The sequence below is a fragment of the Vidua chalybeata genome, chromosome 14 (assembly GCF_026979565.1).
Source record: "Vidua chalybeata isolate OUT-0048 chromosome 14, bVidCha1 merged haplotype, whole genome shotgun sequence".
NCBI classification, from domain to species: domain Eukaryota; kingdom Metazoa; phylum Chordata; class Aves; order Passeriformes; family Viduidae; genus Vidua; species Vidua chalybeata.
Window position 1 is genome coordinate 4414997 of NC_071543.1, and position 13634 is coordinate 4428630.

At 54.7% G+C, this 13634-nt stretch overlaps 1 protein-coding gene across 5 annotated transcripts; it reads right to left on the reverse strand.

Moving 5' to 3' along the window:
• Window positions 1-529: 529 nt before the first annotated feature.
• Window positions 530-13483, reverse strand: ARHGAP36 (Rho GTPase activating protein 36). Of its 5 annotated transcripts, XM_053955425.1 has the most exons (11): window positions 13090-13166; window positions 10670-10839; window positions 8706-8768; window positions 6606-6862; window positions 5868-6063; window positions 5291-5346; window positions 4983-5133; window positions 4370-4518; window positions 3831-4001; window positions 3289-3386; window positions 530-2365 (listed from the first exon to the last, which is right to left on the reverse strand). In XM_053955425.1, exons 2-11 carry the CDS (start codon window positions 10782-10784, stop codon window positions 2227-2229), a joined length of 1395 nt encoding a protein of 464 aa, XP_053811400.1. In that variant the 5' UTR covers window positions 10785-10839; window positions 13090-13166; the 3' UTR covers window positions 530-2226. The 5 variants fall into 5 exon arrangements, with proteins under 5 accessions (XP_053811400.1, XP_053811398.1, XP_053811401.1 ...); XM_053955423.1 differs by lacking the exon at window positions 10670-10839 and having other exon boundaries at window positions 13090-13483; XM_053955426.1 differs by lacking the exon at window positions 8706-8768.
• Window positions 13484-13634: the final 151 nt, after the last annotated feature.

Sequence of the window (13634 nt, forward strand, 5' to 3'; positions counted from 1 at the left end):
TGGGGGATGGTTGTGCTCGGTGCTCTTGGAGGGCTTTTCCAACCTCAAGGATTCCATAGTTCTCTCCCATAGATTTCACAGAGGGCTGTCAAGCCCAGAGCTCTGTGCTTGGGACCTGCCCTGGATCTGGTCAGCAGCATGAGGGAGCACAGGGGCTTAGAAAAAGAGGACCTCAGGTTCTGCCTCGGGCTCTGCTTTCTTTGCTGTTGACTCTAAACCCACCCATGAATCCGAGCATCCTGCAGATACCTCCTGTTGTACCCTCACACACGCCCTAGGCCTGGCTCTGCCTGTGAAACCCCATGGTCTGAGGGGCTCAAGGGGGCTTTGGTGGGGCTGGAGCTAAAAAACAGAACCACCCCAACAGCAGCAACTGCCCCCAAAACCGGCAACTGCTCCCTAAACAGGAATGACTCCCCCAAACAGTGACCAGCCCCAAAACAGTGACCAGCTCCTGAGAGCTACCAGCCCCCCAAGCAGACTCCCCCAGACATTCACCACCCCCCCAAAAGCCACCACTGCCCCAAAAGCAAGCACCCCCCCTCAAGCAATCATGCCCAACAGCAGTAACCCCTCCTGTGCCAGCACTGGGGATCAGGAAAGATCAGGACAGAACCTTCCCTATTGTTTCTGAGGTGACTCCCAAGGCTTGCAGGGGCAAAGAGCCCATGAAAACAGAACCTGGAGCGTGACAAAAGCCAGCCAGGCCCTCCAGAGCGGGCCCAGAGCAATGCCAAGGCTCCATGAATGACATTTGCAGCTGACTGGGGAGGGGGTTTATTTCGTGAGGCTGGAATAGAGCAGCTCCGAGCCAGCCCCGTGTGCTCCAGGGCTGCTCCCGCGGCAGGCAGAGTCTCTGTGCAGCCGCAGAAGCCTGTGGCCAGGCTGCCCTCAAGCGGAGTTTCCAGCAATATCCCATCAACACTGCCAGGGATAAACTCCCTACGGTGACTTTGATGGTTCTGTAGCAGGAGAGAAAGCTGGCGCTTCCCAGTGAGCTCCCCCTGCGCCCATTATGGTGCTGGGAAAGAGAAATCCAACAGGAGTTTTCCTGCAAAGAGCTGCCTCCTATGTCAGCATCCCTGTTCCATCCTAGAATCATGGAATCACAGAATGGCTTGGGTTAAAAGGGACCTTAAAGTCCATCCCATTCCAGCCCCTGCCGTGGGCAGGGACACCTTTCACTATCCCCGGCTGCTCCAAGCCATATCCAGCCTGGCCTTGGACACTTCCAGGGACCCAGGGGCAGCCACAGCTGCTCTGGACAACCTGTGCCAGTGTTTTACCACCCCAGGAAGGAATTTGAAAGGCTGGAGGCTGCTCTTGCAGCAGGTACAATCCCACCCAGAGCAGTGGCTGGACACAATGTTGGTTCCACAGCCTCATGGTGTCCCAAATTTATCTGCTCCTCCAGACACAACAGCTCTGCTGCTCTTTGGAGCTTATCAGCTCCCAGGGGGTCTCACCAGCTATCTCACAGCACAGGCTCCTCCGGGAAATGCTTCCCCACCCATCCCGACTGTTCTGATCTGCAGGGAAGGGACCTCTGCAAAATAAGAGCCCAGCCCTGAGCGGGGCACCTGAGCAGGTTTGGATGCTTTCAGGCCAGGACTGGGTGCAGGCTGTGGTGGAATATGGAATACTGTTTGCAGAAGTACTGTTTTATCCCCAAAAGTGCCCTGCTGTGCCTGCCCCATTCCCTGGAAACGTTCAAGGCCAGAAGGCCAGGCTGGATGGGGCTTGGAGCAGCCTGGCGCAGTGGAAGGTGTCCCTGCCTGTGCCAGGGCCTCACCACCCTCACGGGGAAGAATATCTCTGAATATTCCATCTAGCTGTGCTCTCTGGAAGTGGGAAGCCATTCCCCTTGTCCTGTCCCTCCAGCCCCTTACAAAAGCATTTGGATACATGGATAAGCTCCCCCTGAGCCATCTCTTCTCCAGGCTGAGCAGTCCCAGCTTCCTCAGCCTGTCCTCCCAAGAGTGCCCACAGGTCTAGGGATGGAAATCCATTCCCCAAGGTCCTGTGAGAAGGAGGTGACAGGGGAGGGCCGTGCTGAGGACGTGGCAGTGGTTGGACCCGCAGGGAGGTGCCAGCCTGGCAGGTGACCCCCAAGTACAGCTCTGCCCCCAGGGCACAGGCACAGGGGCTGCCCCCATAGTGAGTCAGGGGCTGGGTTTTGCTGGGAAAAGCTGCCTGGTTTTGTCCAGAGAGCCTGGCCAGGGCTTGCTAGATGCCAACATCCAGGTTTAGGAAGGAGACGTTGCTGTACAGCTCTGAGGAGACCGAGCCTCGCTCCAGGCTGTGTGTCCAGCCAGGCAGTGCAGACCGAGCGAGGTCCTCCCTGTGATCCTCATGCTCTGGGCTCCTAAGAAAGCAAAAAAGAGAGAGATGATGTTTGCAAATGCCTCTACTGCCTACTGCACTCCCAAATGGGCTCAAGCAGTGATCCCAAAGATTGCCGTCTCCAGACAGTCCCAAAAGGAATGTGAAGACAAACAAGAAGCTGTAGAATGGATCACAGAATCCTAGGTTTGGGTTGGAAGGAACTTTGAAGAGCATCTAGTCCATGGGCAAGGATACCTTCCACTAGACTAGGTTGCTCCAAGCCCCATGCAAACTGGTATTGAAGTAGCCTGTGGTCCAGGAAAACCCTTCCCACAGGACAATTCATGTTTACTGAAGAGTCACCAGGTCTACTGAAGGCTCTTGAGCATCCCCTGCTTCGGAGGATCCCCTGTTTTCAACCATTCCCTACTTCCAACACCAGGGAGCAAAGCCCCTCCTGCAATATGTGCCATGGTGGACTCAGCTCATGGGACACAAGGTCCTTTCAGCCCCGCCATCTTCAACCTTAGGGAAGGGCACGAGTTCCAGTTCTGAGCCTCAGTGGGACTGCCCCGTCTTGCACCCGAAATGTGGATGTATGGGCAGCCCCACCCAGACACACGGGGCAGGCAAAGACTGCAGGGAAATGTGGACACCAAGGATGGAGGAGGTTTGGAGAAGGCTGGTGGTGGAGCAGGAATCAGCGTGTGACACTGAGAGGCAGGAGCAGGGGAGGGGCTGGACAGGAGCCCTGTGGATACCAAAGCTCTGGAGAGAGCTGGCACAGGCTGAGGAGCAAACAGGAACAGCAGGGAGCTCCAGGGGATGGGAAGGATGGAGTGTGAAGGGCTTTTGCTGGGGAGCTCATGACCAGAGCACTGTAGGAAGGAGCAGTCTGAAGGAAGATGAGCAGGGTGTGCTGTCACCTGTCCCTGTGCCCCAAGGAGCCCCTTGGGCACTTACGGCACGTCAGGGAACTTCCTGCGCAGCAGGTACTCGATGACATCGGGGTCTGTCTGGAACAGCCTCCTCAGCACATCACACTGCATCTCTGGAGACACCTGGGGAGACACGGCCACGCCACTCATGGGGCCCCTCTCGGCAGGCAGCTGAGCAGAGGCAGCAAAGGAAGGACCCCAGGACGTGGTCGCAGACCCAGCACCTTGGTGTCACACCCCACACACCTTCCAGGCTCTGCAGGATCTCAGCCCCTGCTTTCCCCACACTATCCCCAGTCCTTTGGCTCCCTGCAGACCCCAAAAATTGCTATAAGGCTTTTTGGGGACCTGAAATGTCACATTCCAATATACCTGAGGGGATTCTACTGCTGCCTGCAAGAGCCCTGGTGGGAGTGTGGAGAGAGGATGGAGCCAGAGCCTTCCCAGAGGAGAGGCACAGACCGAGGTGTGCATCTCTAACAGGAGCAAAATCGTTACCCTGCTGCTCTTGGAAGAGTTCAGAGGGAAGGAGGGGCTGGAGGGGCTGCCCTGAGGAGCCCCACATACCATGAACAGGGAGTGGTGGTGCTCAATCAGCCTCTGGAGGACCAGGATTATGGCAGCACTGTCCTCAAAGTTCAGGGCACCGTCATCTTTCTCTCCAGGCTTCTCCTTCTGCAGGATGTTGGGACCAAAGACTGTAGCCAGGTTTGACACTGTCATTTTATTCCCAGGGATCTACAAGGAAGCACAAAAGGAACCTGTGGACTGTGGATGCAGTGGCATGGGATATCCCAGGATATCCTCACCCACCCCAGGGCAGGAACACAAGGGTGAGGTGAGGGTGAGATGTTGGTCTGGGTGTAGTTTGGTCCTCTCTGAGCTGGTGGCAGGGCCAGCACAAAGGGCTTGAGGTGCTGGAGCACACACTCATCCCATTCCCACCTGCCTCACCTTCCCACCTTTTCCAACCACAATGATCCCGGGATTCCGTGAAGGATTTGTTTTTCCCAAAGCCTTCACCCAGGCTTGCAGCAGCTCTGCTCAGCTCCAGCCACAGCAGCCCGAGCCCCTTTCCCTGGGCAGCTCCTCTAGAGCAGCCTTACCTTGCATCCCTCGGGGTCCCAGGAGCTCTCAGCGTGCCGGGCCACCTGGGCCAGGAAGCGCAGGAGGCGGAGCAGGGTGTCACTGTGGCACGGGGGCAGCAGGAACAGCAGCAGCTGCAGGGTGTCCAGCTGGGCCGGCCCCTCCAGGGCTGGGGAGAGCAGCTGTTAGTGAGGGTCCCGGCCCACCAGGCACTTCCAGCCCTCCTCCACATGCTTGGGAGTGAGCTCTGGTGGGAGCCAGGCTGCTGTCCCACCCTTTATCCCATGGGATGGAGAACCCAGCAAGGGCTGTGGTGAGGTTGGATACTGCACAGCCCCCAGACAAAGACTGTCCCGGACCAGAGGGATTTTTATAGTCCAGTTCAAAAAAAATCAAACAAAACCCCCACCAAACCCACTGATTACAATAACTGCGTGTGGCAGTGCCAGGGACCACAACACCCATCCCATTGCTGTCCAGAGGCTTTGGAAAAGAAGGGTGGTGAGGGAGGATCCATTCCTGGCAGTGTCCAAAGTCAGGTTGGACAGGACTTGGAGCAACCTGACCAAGTGAGAGGTGCCCCTGACACAAACCCTCCTGTGGCTGTGCAGGCTCTGCTCCACAGGTACTCACTGGCTGTGCTGAGGAAGGCTCCATAGAGCTCTCTGGGAATCAGGGAATCAGGCATATCCCGGAGAAACTCTTTGAGCAGGGCAGCCACATCATGAACACTTTGATGCTCATCCAAGAAAACATCCAGCCCTCGGTCAAACTCTTCCCTCAGCTTGGAGATGGAAGAAATGGGAAGGATGAAAATCACAGTGAGTTCCAGTCTGTTTCAGACCTCTCCACACCAGTGTCAGTTCTATCCATCCCCATCCACACGAGCATCTATCCCTGACAAGGCACAGCCAGAGGATGCAGTGAATATCCCCCTTTACCTGCTGGACTCTTTTCTTGGAGCTCCCAACACGGAAGATGCCAACAGTTTGGAGCCCTGGGGGACAGAGAGGTTAGTGCTGTGCATTCCCATGGCTCCCTGCCACCCTGGCTGCTCCTGGGAGCACCTCAGCACCATGGTATGGCTTCTCATGCATGGCTTTCCCTTTTCCAGGCAGTGAGGAAAAGGAAAGGCTGTGGAGCCATAAGATTTCCTTGGGTTGTCTGTGTGAAGGGAGGAGATCCCATCCCTACAGTCACTGTGAGTGAGGGCTGGATGTGCAGCAGAGGTTGAGGCACCAGGAGTTGGTCACTGACACACACAGTGACATTCCCTCCTGACATTTCCCTCTGGTGCTGCATACAACCCTGAGGACTCTCCACAGGAGGTTTTTTGGAAGATGCCCTGCCCCAGGACTCACAGAAGCATTCAGGTTGGAAAAGACTTCCAAGACCACCGAGTCCAACCTTTGGGTGAATCCCACGGTGCCCATTAAACCCGGCGCCTCCTCCCACCTTGGGGGTGGCCAGGCCAGGATGTGCTGGTGGCCACACACAGGGAGTTTTTCCAGCCCTTACCGTGTGTCTCAAGGTGTGTGCAGCACCTGTCCACAATCCGTGGCACCTGCCGGGTGATGGGGTTCAGGCTCAGCGGCTTCTTCTTGCCCTGGCTCCTGCGAGGGTCCAGCTCATGGGGGTGTGAGAGCTGCAGGGCCTCCAGCAGCTTGGATGCGTTGTCACTCAGGTCCGTGATGGAATCCACAGACATGGCCCCCTGTGATGGAGCAGAGGGCGTTTGCAGGTGGCAGGAATGACCCCACAGATCCATCACTGCTGTGACCTCATGGGTTTCTGGGAAAGAGCAGCATCCAGTGCCACCCCTGCCGTGGGCAGGGACACCTTCCACTATCCCAGGCTGCTCCAAGCCCCAATATCCACCCTGGCCTTGGACACTTCCAGGGATCCAGGGGCAGCCACAGCTTCTCTGGGCACCCTGTGCTAGGGCCTCCCCATCCTCATGGGGAAGAATTCCTAATTCCCAATATCCCATCTACCCATGCCCTCTGGACCCTTAAATGTCGCCCTGGTAACCTCAGCTCCATAAGAGCTGTGCAAGTGAAGGTCCTCCCACTTCTCACAGTCCATCTCTGGGGGGACTGAGGACATCACCATTTCCCTGAGGACAGACTGGGACTGGCCCAGCCCAGGACACAACCAGCTCTGTCAGTAAGAAAAGATCCTGGAAAATCCCATTTATTGCCGAATTCAGACGCCCCCATCCCACAGCACCAGCACAGCCCATTTTGGGGACCATACCCTCCGCTGGCTCCAGGAGCTCTTGTCCAGAAGAGCTGGGGAAAGCGGCTCCTCTGGGAAGCCCCCGTCAGGTGCCCGGATACAGCTGATGCCCATTCCCAACCTCTTCTGCCTCTGAGCCCGGAACCTTGTCACCGTGGCCTCCACCTCCAGGCAGAGCCGCCGGCTCTTGCCCACAGCCTCCTGCAGCTGGCGGCAGGCGCGGTCGTTAGCGATGACCTGGGGGAGCGGGACCCCGAAGGTGTGGGGAGAGCAGTCTGGGGGAGACACAGGAGGAAGGGACAAGCATTGCAGTGAGGGAGCTGCAGGAATGAACCCCGCATTTCCTGCCCCCAGGAGCACCTGGAGTGCGTGGTACACTCCCAAGGAGCCGGGCAAACCCAAAGGGAGCTGCTCCTACTGGAGAGCAGGAAAGGTGTGGGGGGACCCTGGGTGCCAAAGAGCCAAGGGGGAGGACATGGCATGGGAAATGGGGTGCTGGGGGGAGAGGGAGGAGACACAGGGGTCTGCTCTCCATCAGCGGGCTTGTTGGAGCCCATCCCAGTTTTTCCTGGAGTTTCCTTCCTTTAACTGGCTACAGCCCCATGAAGATGCCATGGCATCTATGAAGCAACAACTTCATAAATCACCAAAAGATCCTTTCCAAATTCTAACTGTGAGAAATCGATTTGTAGAGAGTTCTCAGGGCCTAACAGAAGGCCCACACAGTATACATCTGTATGCAAACTTTGAGACAAGAAATCCTGACTTAGAAATACCAAAGAATAAGACAAATATTGTTGAGAGAAAAATGGAGCTAGAAAAAGGTTTCAAAATATGACCTTACAAATAAGACTAGATACTTTAGAGAAATAAAACAATGAGAAATGCATTCTATTAGGACCCATGAGGGGTAGTTTTAGAGGATTGACTTTAAGGCATCTACAGAATAGCATAGCAAAAAGCTGATAGGCCAAGAAACGCTTCTAGTGTCTTGTAATTAGGAAATAGTTGGCTTCTGATTGTGCGTGAATTATAACATCTGTATTGTCTCACTCTTCTCATGAGACTGAAAATGGAATAGAAGTTTTTAAACGTCCTCTCAGTTGCCCCATCTCTAGATCAAGAAAAGAGTATTGTCCAACAAATTGGTGCCCTGTGTGAGGACACAGATAACCCGGCTAAACTGTCCGACATGTTGGAAAGCCCCGAGGTCATTTTTGTAAAGTGTTGCTGAGAGAAGCACAAATCCCAGGACCATAACTCTTGCAAAAATAGAGACGTTGGATTTCTACCCTCGTCGCTGGCTCAATCAGAACAAAGATCCGACAAGGACCTGCCTGTTGTTCAGCATCAGGTAAGCCTCGGGGAACACATTAGGACACAAGATGTCCAATTTGCCTAGAGATGTTGTTTATAAACATCTTAAAGATCTGGTCAAATCTAATTCCTGTAACGTTTCAAAATCTGAGTTAAAGGATTTACTATTATGCATTCAGAACAAGTTTCCAGCTGCAGATGAAGCTTCTATGTTATCACTCCCTCTCTGAGAACTTTTAGGACTGAAACCATACAATGCTTTTACCAGAGATCAAACAATTGTTAAGCTGCTTTAAACGGCTGCTTTAAACAGAGATCAAACAGTTGTTAAGTTGCTACCAGCATGTCGTACAATGATTGATATGTTTAAACATTCTACTAAACATTCTAAGTAAAATATGAGGCATTAATTTCAGTCGTTTCCTTGAATGGGCTTTGTACTGGTGTGGGGAAGCTCATTCCCACCTGGCTCTGCTCCAGGATTCTGTGTACCCCAGGGTTGTCACTGAGGTCCTTCAAGGGATGCTAAGATAGAACTGGAGGCAGCAAGACTGGGGCAAAATGTGCAGGTAGACACATTTATAGGTGTTCACCTTGAAAATGCATTTCACACTGCACATATTCCACACATCTTTCTGTGCCTTCCAGGCTCCATCAAGCTTGTGCCATTCCAAGAACAGCAGAACAACCTGTGATGAAGCATCCTGCTGGATTTGGGCACCTCTCACTCCACCCCACCAAAAATCACCCAGTCCCCCTGAGAGCAGGGACCAAAGCCCAAGTAAAAGTGTGGCTGCTCACCTTTCCTCTCCTTCGAGAAGCTCTCCAGCTTTTGCCGGATGGATTTAATGCCTTTGGAGCCATCTAGGAGGAGAAGAGAAGGGGAAGGTTCAGCACCAGCAACTTGGGGCTGGTTCAGCATAGGCTCTCTGTCCCTCTGCAGCCTCCAGCCAGGAGACCCTGCAGTGACAGCCACGGCCCTGAGGGGATCCAGGAGTCCCCTGGGACACACAGTGGTCAGCCTAGGGACTAGCCCTGGAGATGGACATTACTGCCTGAGGAACAGCCCTGGAGATGGACATCACTGCCTGGGGAACAACCCTGGAGATGGACATCACTGCCCGGGGACTAGCCCTGGAGATGGACATCAGTGCCTGGGGAACAGCCCTGGAGATGGACATCAGTGCCTGGGGAACAACCCTGGAGATGGACATCACTGCCTGGGGAACAACCCTGGAGATGGACATCACTGCCCGGGGAACAGCCCTGGAGATGGACATCAGTGCCTGGGGAAAAGCCCTGGAGATGGACATCAGTGCCTGGGGAACAGCCCTGGAGATGGGCTGTGGGTGAAGGGGTGGAGGGACCCCGTGGCTCTACACAAGCAGTGAGGCCCAGAAAGGCTTTTGGGAATATTTTACAGAGCACAGACATAAAAAGATGTACAAAACACCATCATAAATCCCATCCTGCTCTGGAGGACTCCCACCTCACACATCCAGCAGCAGGGAACTGAGAATTCACTCACTGCTCACCCTAAATCCTTCCAGGACACATCACCCTATTCTGGCTCATACTCTTCATTCCTGAGGAATTCTCTTCCCAGGAACAGCTTATATCTACTTGTTTGGGTTATTTTGTAAGACTTAGAGGAAAGTTCTGACAGCTGGAATGAGGAACATGAGCATAGAAGCCAACATAAATTATCCAGCAGCACATTGACCAACCAGGAAGGAAATACTGGGGTTTGGGGTTTTTTTGGCACTGCACTGGTCCCTAGAGGAGCTGCTGCTGCAGGGTGTCACTGCAAGCTGGATCACAACAGTCCAAGATAAAACAAAATAGAAAAGGAATCAGGATGTTTGTGGTCAAAGTCCTCCAGGGCTGCAGCCTTGGAGCAACTGGGACTTCTGGGAAGGAGAGGGGAACTGTGCTGGACTCTTCATGGCATGAAATCTTTGGGATATTAAGATGGGAAACCAGACTTGGGTGTCACCTCAAGCAGTTGGTGCTCAGTGTGAGGCTGGGCACTGGGAGATGATCTGTCCCTGGGAGAGGATTCCAGAGACCTGTGGCCTCCATCCTGCCCTAGCGTGCCAGGATGGAAGGGAGGGGCTGGAGACCCCCAGGCTCCCTCTGTACCCCCAGCTCCAGACGTGGTGAGCTGGTGGCATCCCCTGCCCTGCTGGAATGCCAAAATATGGCCCAGAGCACAGGAGGCACATCAAGTGGATAAGAAATGAATTTGGGAAGGAATCTGGGAACCACAACTCTCTGGGTTTGCTGGTGGGGGACACAGGCAGCCCTGGGAACCCTGACAGGGCCTCTGTGCTCAGTTCCTGTGGAGCTCCTAAATTTATCCACACTTTAATGTGCCAGTGCATTATCCACTTTCCCATAAGCCCCTTTCCAGCATCAGGACTCAGTGCTGGACATGGATCCAAATAGCAAATCCCGTCCCACCCCAAGGGCACTCAGACAATCCCAGTGCTGCCACATCTGGTTTGGGTTTGGGGGTTGGAGGGTCATGTTCTCACACTGCTGCGGACACGCAAACCCAGGCTGATCAGGCCTTTGGGGCTCAGAATAAAGCAGGAATGAGAAACAACATGGACCAAAATGTGTCACAAATGTCTTTCCATAACCATCATCCCGGGCTGTGGTGAGGGGTGAGCAGCATGAATGGCTCAGCCTCAGCTCCCCTTGGCAGGAGGGGGGTCCCCTCTCCCGTCCTCTCCCCTCCTGTCCCTCCTCTCCCCCTGTACCTCTGTCCAGACTGAGGTGCCCCACAGGCAGCCTCTCCTGCAGCTGGAACAGCGCCAGCTCCTGCAGACTGGCCCTCTCCAGCTCAGACAGGCTCTGCAGGGCCACGGGCTGCATCCCAGGGCTGGGGCCTGGCACAGGGGGCGAGCCAAAGGTCCTCTGGAAAACACACCTGCATGAAAGGAACACATAGCAGCGATACCCCCTTTAGGAGAGAAACTGCTGGGAGCACCTCAGGGAGTCTTTGCAGGAGACATTTGTCCCTCTGTCACCTCTCCAAAGAGCCAGTGGGACTGCAGATGCCCCAACCACATCATCTTGCTTCAACCTTCCAAGCAAAGGCCTTGGAGGCAGCAGGAGAAGAGATTTAGATTTGATATTGGGAAGGAATTTTTCCCTGTGAGGGTGGGGAGGCCCTGGCACAGGGTGCCCAGAGGAGCTGTGTCCCTAGGAGTGTCCATGGCCAGGTTGGATGGGGTTTAGAGCAGCCTGCACTGGTGGAAAATGTCCCTGCATGGAAGGAGATAAGCTTTAAGGTCTTTCCCAACCCAAACAATTCCACAATTCTATGATTTATCTCTTTTAAATCACAAACCACCGCACATGACCAGAGGTGCTGAAGCCCTTTACCCCAGGCACAGGCTGGACAACAGCCCATGGACACGCCCTGGACACCCCATCTGCTCTCCCAGAGCTTTGGGGAGCCCTCCTTGTTGTGTGCAGGTTCTGGGAGATCCCACACAGGGACCTGGTTCCTCACTCCACACTGACCTGGCTGCCTCCAGCTGGTGCCACCTCCTCCTCATGCCACCTGTGCCAGCAGTGCCCCAGCACTGGCACCACCCAGCACGGTCCAAAGAGCAACAGCAGCCCCAGAGAGAAGATAGGATTGAGGTCAGAGTACGGGCTCTGGAGAGATCCTCCCCAAAGACGCTTAAGGCAAGAATGAAAAATAAATGTCTGGAAGTCTCAAGGGATGCAGTGAGGCCCCCAGGAATGGAACAGGGCTCCTGTGTAGTCTCTGCCACCCCCCTCCAGCCCCTGAGACTGACTGGTTCCTTCTGGCCAGGTTTGAAATTTCAGTTTCTAAAGGTTAGAAATCGGAAATTTAGAAATTAGAATTTAGAAAGTTACATAAATTAAAGAAGAAAACAAATATAAAGGAGTTGTTCAGAGTTCCCTGTAAGAGGACACTGAAAAGGGAATTCAACTACATCATAGAATCCCACACTAATTTGGGTTGGAAGATACCTCAAAAACCATCTCATTCCACCCCTGCCATGGGCAGGGACACCTTCCACTAGCCCAGGCTGCTCCAAGCCCCAATGTCCACCCTGGCTTTGGGCACTTCCAGGGATCCAGGGGCAGCCACAGCTTCTCTGGGCACCTGTGCCAGGGCCTCACCACCCTAGGAAGGAATTCCTTCCCAATATCCCATCTATCCTTGCCCTCTGTCAAATTAAAGAGGCACAATGCAGGGATTTTTATAACTTCCATCCTGCTCCCCTGGGATGGCCTGAGGCAGGAAATTCCTTGGGTATCACAGATGTGAGCATCCCCACACGCCAGGGACAGCTCCCATTCCTCTGCTGCACCAGGAGCTCCCAGCAGGGCGGGAGCAGCTCTGCTATGGATGGATGGATGGATGGATGGATGGATGGATGGATGGATGGATGGATGGATAAACCCCCAGAGAAACACACTGCAGGGAATTACCTTCGTGCAGGTGAAGCTCCACACTCCAGCAGAGCCCACGGCCACATCCCCAGCCTGAGCGGAGTCCTGGGGGATGTGGCCACCGTGGAGTGAGGAGGAGGAAGAATCCCAGTCACGAGAGGGAGCAGCAGAGGGAAGGCAGGAAGGAGAAGGCAGGAAGGAGAAGGCCAGACAGGCTGCTGCTTATCTGCCCAACCACAGGTGCCACTCAAGGAGCTCTGTGACGTGCCACCACCACTGGCACTGCCAAAGCTCATCCTCCAGGAGTTAACCCCAAGCACCTGTCCTGTTTCTCACCCCAGGTGTGGATTTGTCCCTGGAAACAGCTGAGATGGGGACCAGCACCTCCAAGCCAGAGGCACAACAGCAGCGTGGGTGTCCCTGCAGGGGACAGGGATTGGTGATCCCTGTGAATCCCTTGGGACAGGAGAGCTCACTCAGCCTGGACAGGCACCAGGCTCCCCACAAGGAAGGAAAGGCTGGCCCACAGTGGGGGCAAAGCCAGAGCCCCACAAAAATCCTCCTTTGGAGGGGATGCCAGAGCAGGAATCTCACAAACTCAAAAACAGGACTAGTGCTTATTTCAGGAAATCTCATGGGGAAAGCTCAGTCCAGCTGCCCCCTCCATTCCCAGGGAGCAGTGGCTGCTCCCCAATTTCAGTTGCAGTTTCTCTCTCCCCAGCTGGAGCAAAGGGCCCACATTTACCTTGCCCGTGTCCTCTCGCAGCAGCACCAGCAGCTCCTGGAGCTCCCAGCTCTTCCTTTGGGACAGTGCTTTTCACAGCAGCATCTCCTCCAAGGCTCCAGGGGCTCTTCCAGCCCACAGGCGGGAGGAAAAGTGGGGAAGTGATGGAAAGGAGCTGCCACAGCCAAGGGGAGGAGAGAGGGGATAAGAATGTGAATTTTCTGCCAAAGAAATGAGAGCCAGAAAGAGCGTGTGGAGAGAGGGCAGGTCTGGATGGAACTGCACTTCCCACGCTGGACATAGAGCCTTGGCAGGGATTACTCATTGCTCAATCCCCTCCATCCTCAGCTTTCCCCACTCCCATCCATGGGCAACCAGGACACCCCCAAAGCATCAGCTGTGCTGCCAGGTGAAACCTGAACTGGGAATGTGCTGCCTGGGGAGGGCCAGTGGATGATTCCCACCTCAGCTCTCCATGCAGACCTTCCTGCTGCTCCACCACAGCATCGTCCCTGTGACAGTGTCTGGCAGGGTCTAGCACAGCCAGGGTCCCTGCAGAGCTCTAC

What these genes read in the sequence shown, in the direction of transcription:
- ARHGAP36 (XM_053955423.1), bottom strand. Translation starts at nt 13,393, where the DNA reads ATGAGTAATCCCTGCCAAGGCTCTATGTCCAGCGTGGGAAGTGCAGTT. An exon ending in GCTCCTGGAGCCAGCGGAGG is followed by an intron (nt 6,064 to 6,605) that starts GTATGGTCCCCA and finishes GCTCCATCACAG; the next exon opens with GGGGCCATGTCTGTGGATTC. An exon ending in CACACACCTTGAGACACACG is followed by an intron (nt 5,347 to 5,867) that starts GTAAGGGCTGGA and finishes TCTGTCCCCCAG; the next exon opens with GGCTCCAAACTGTTGGCATC.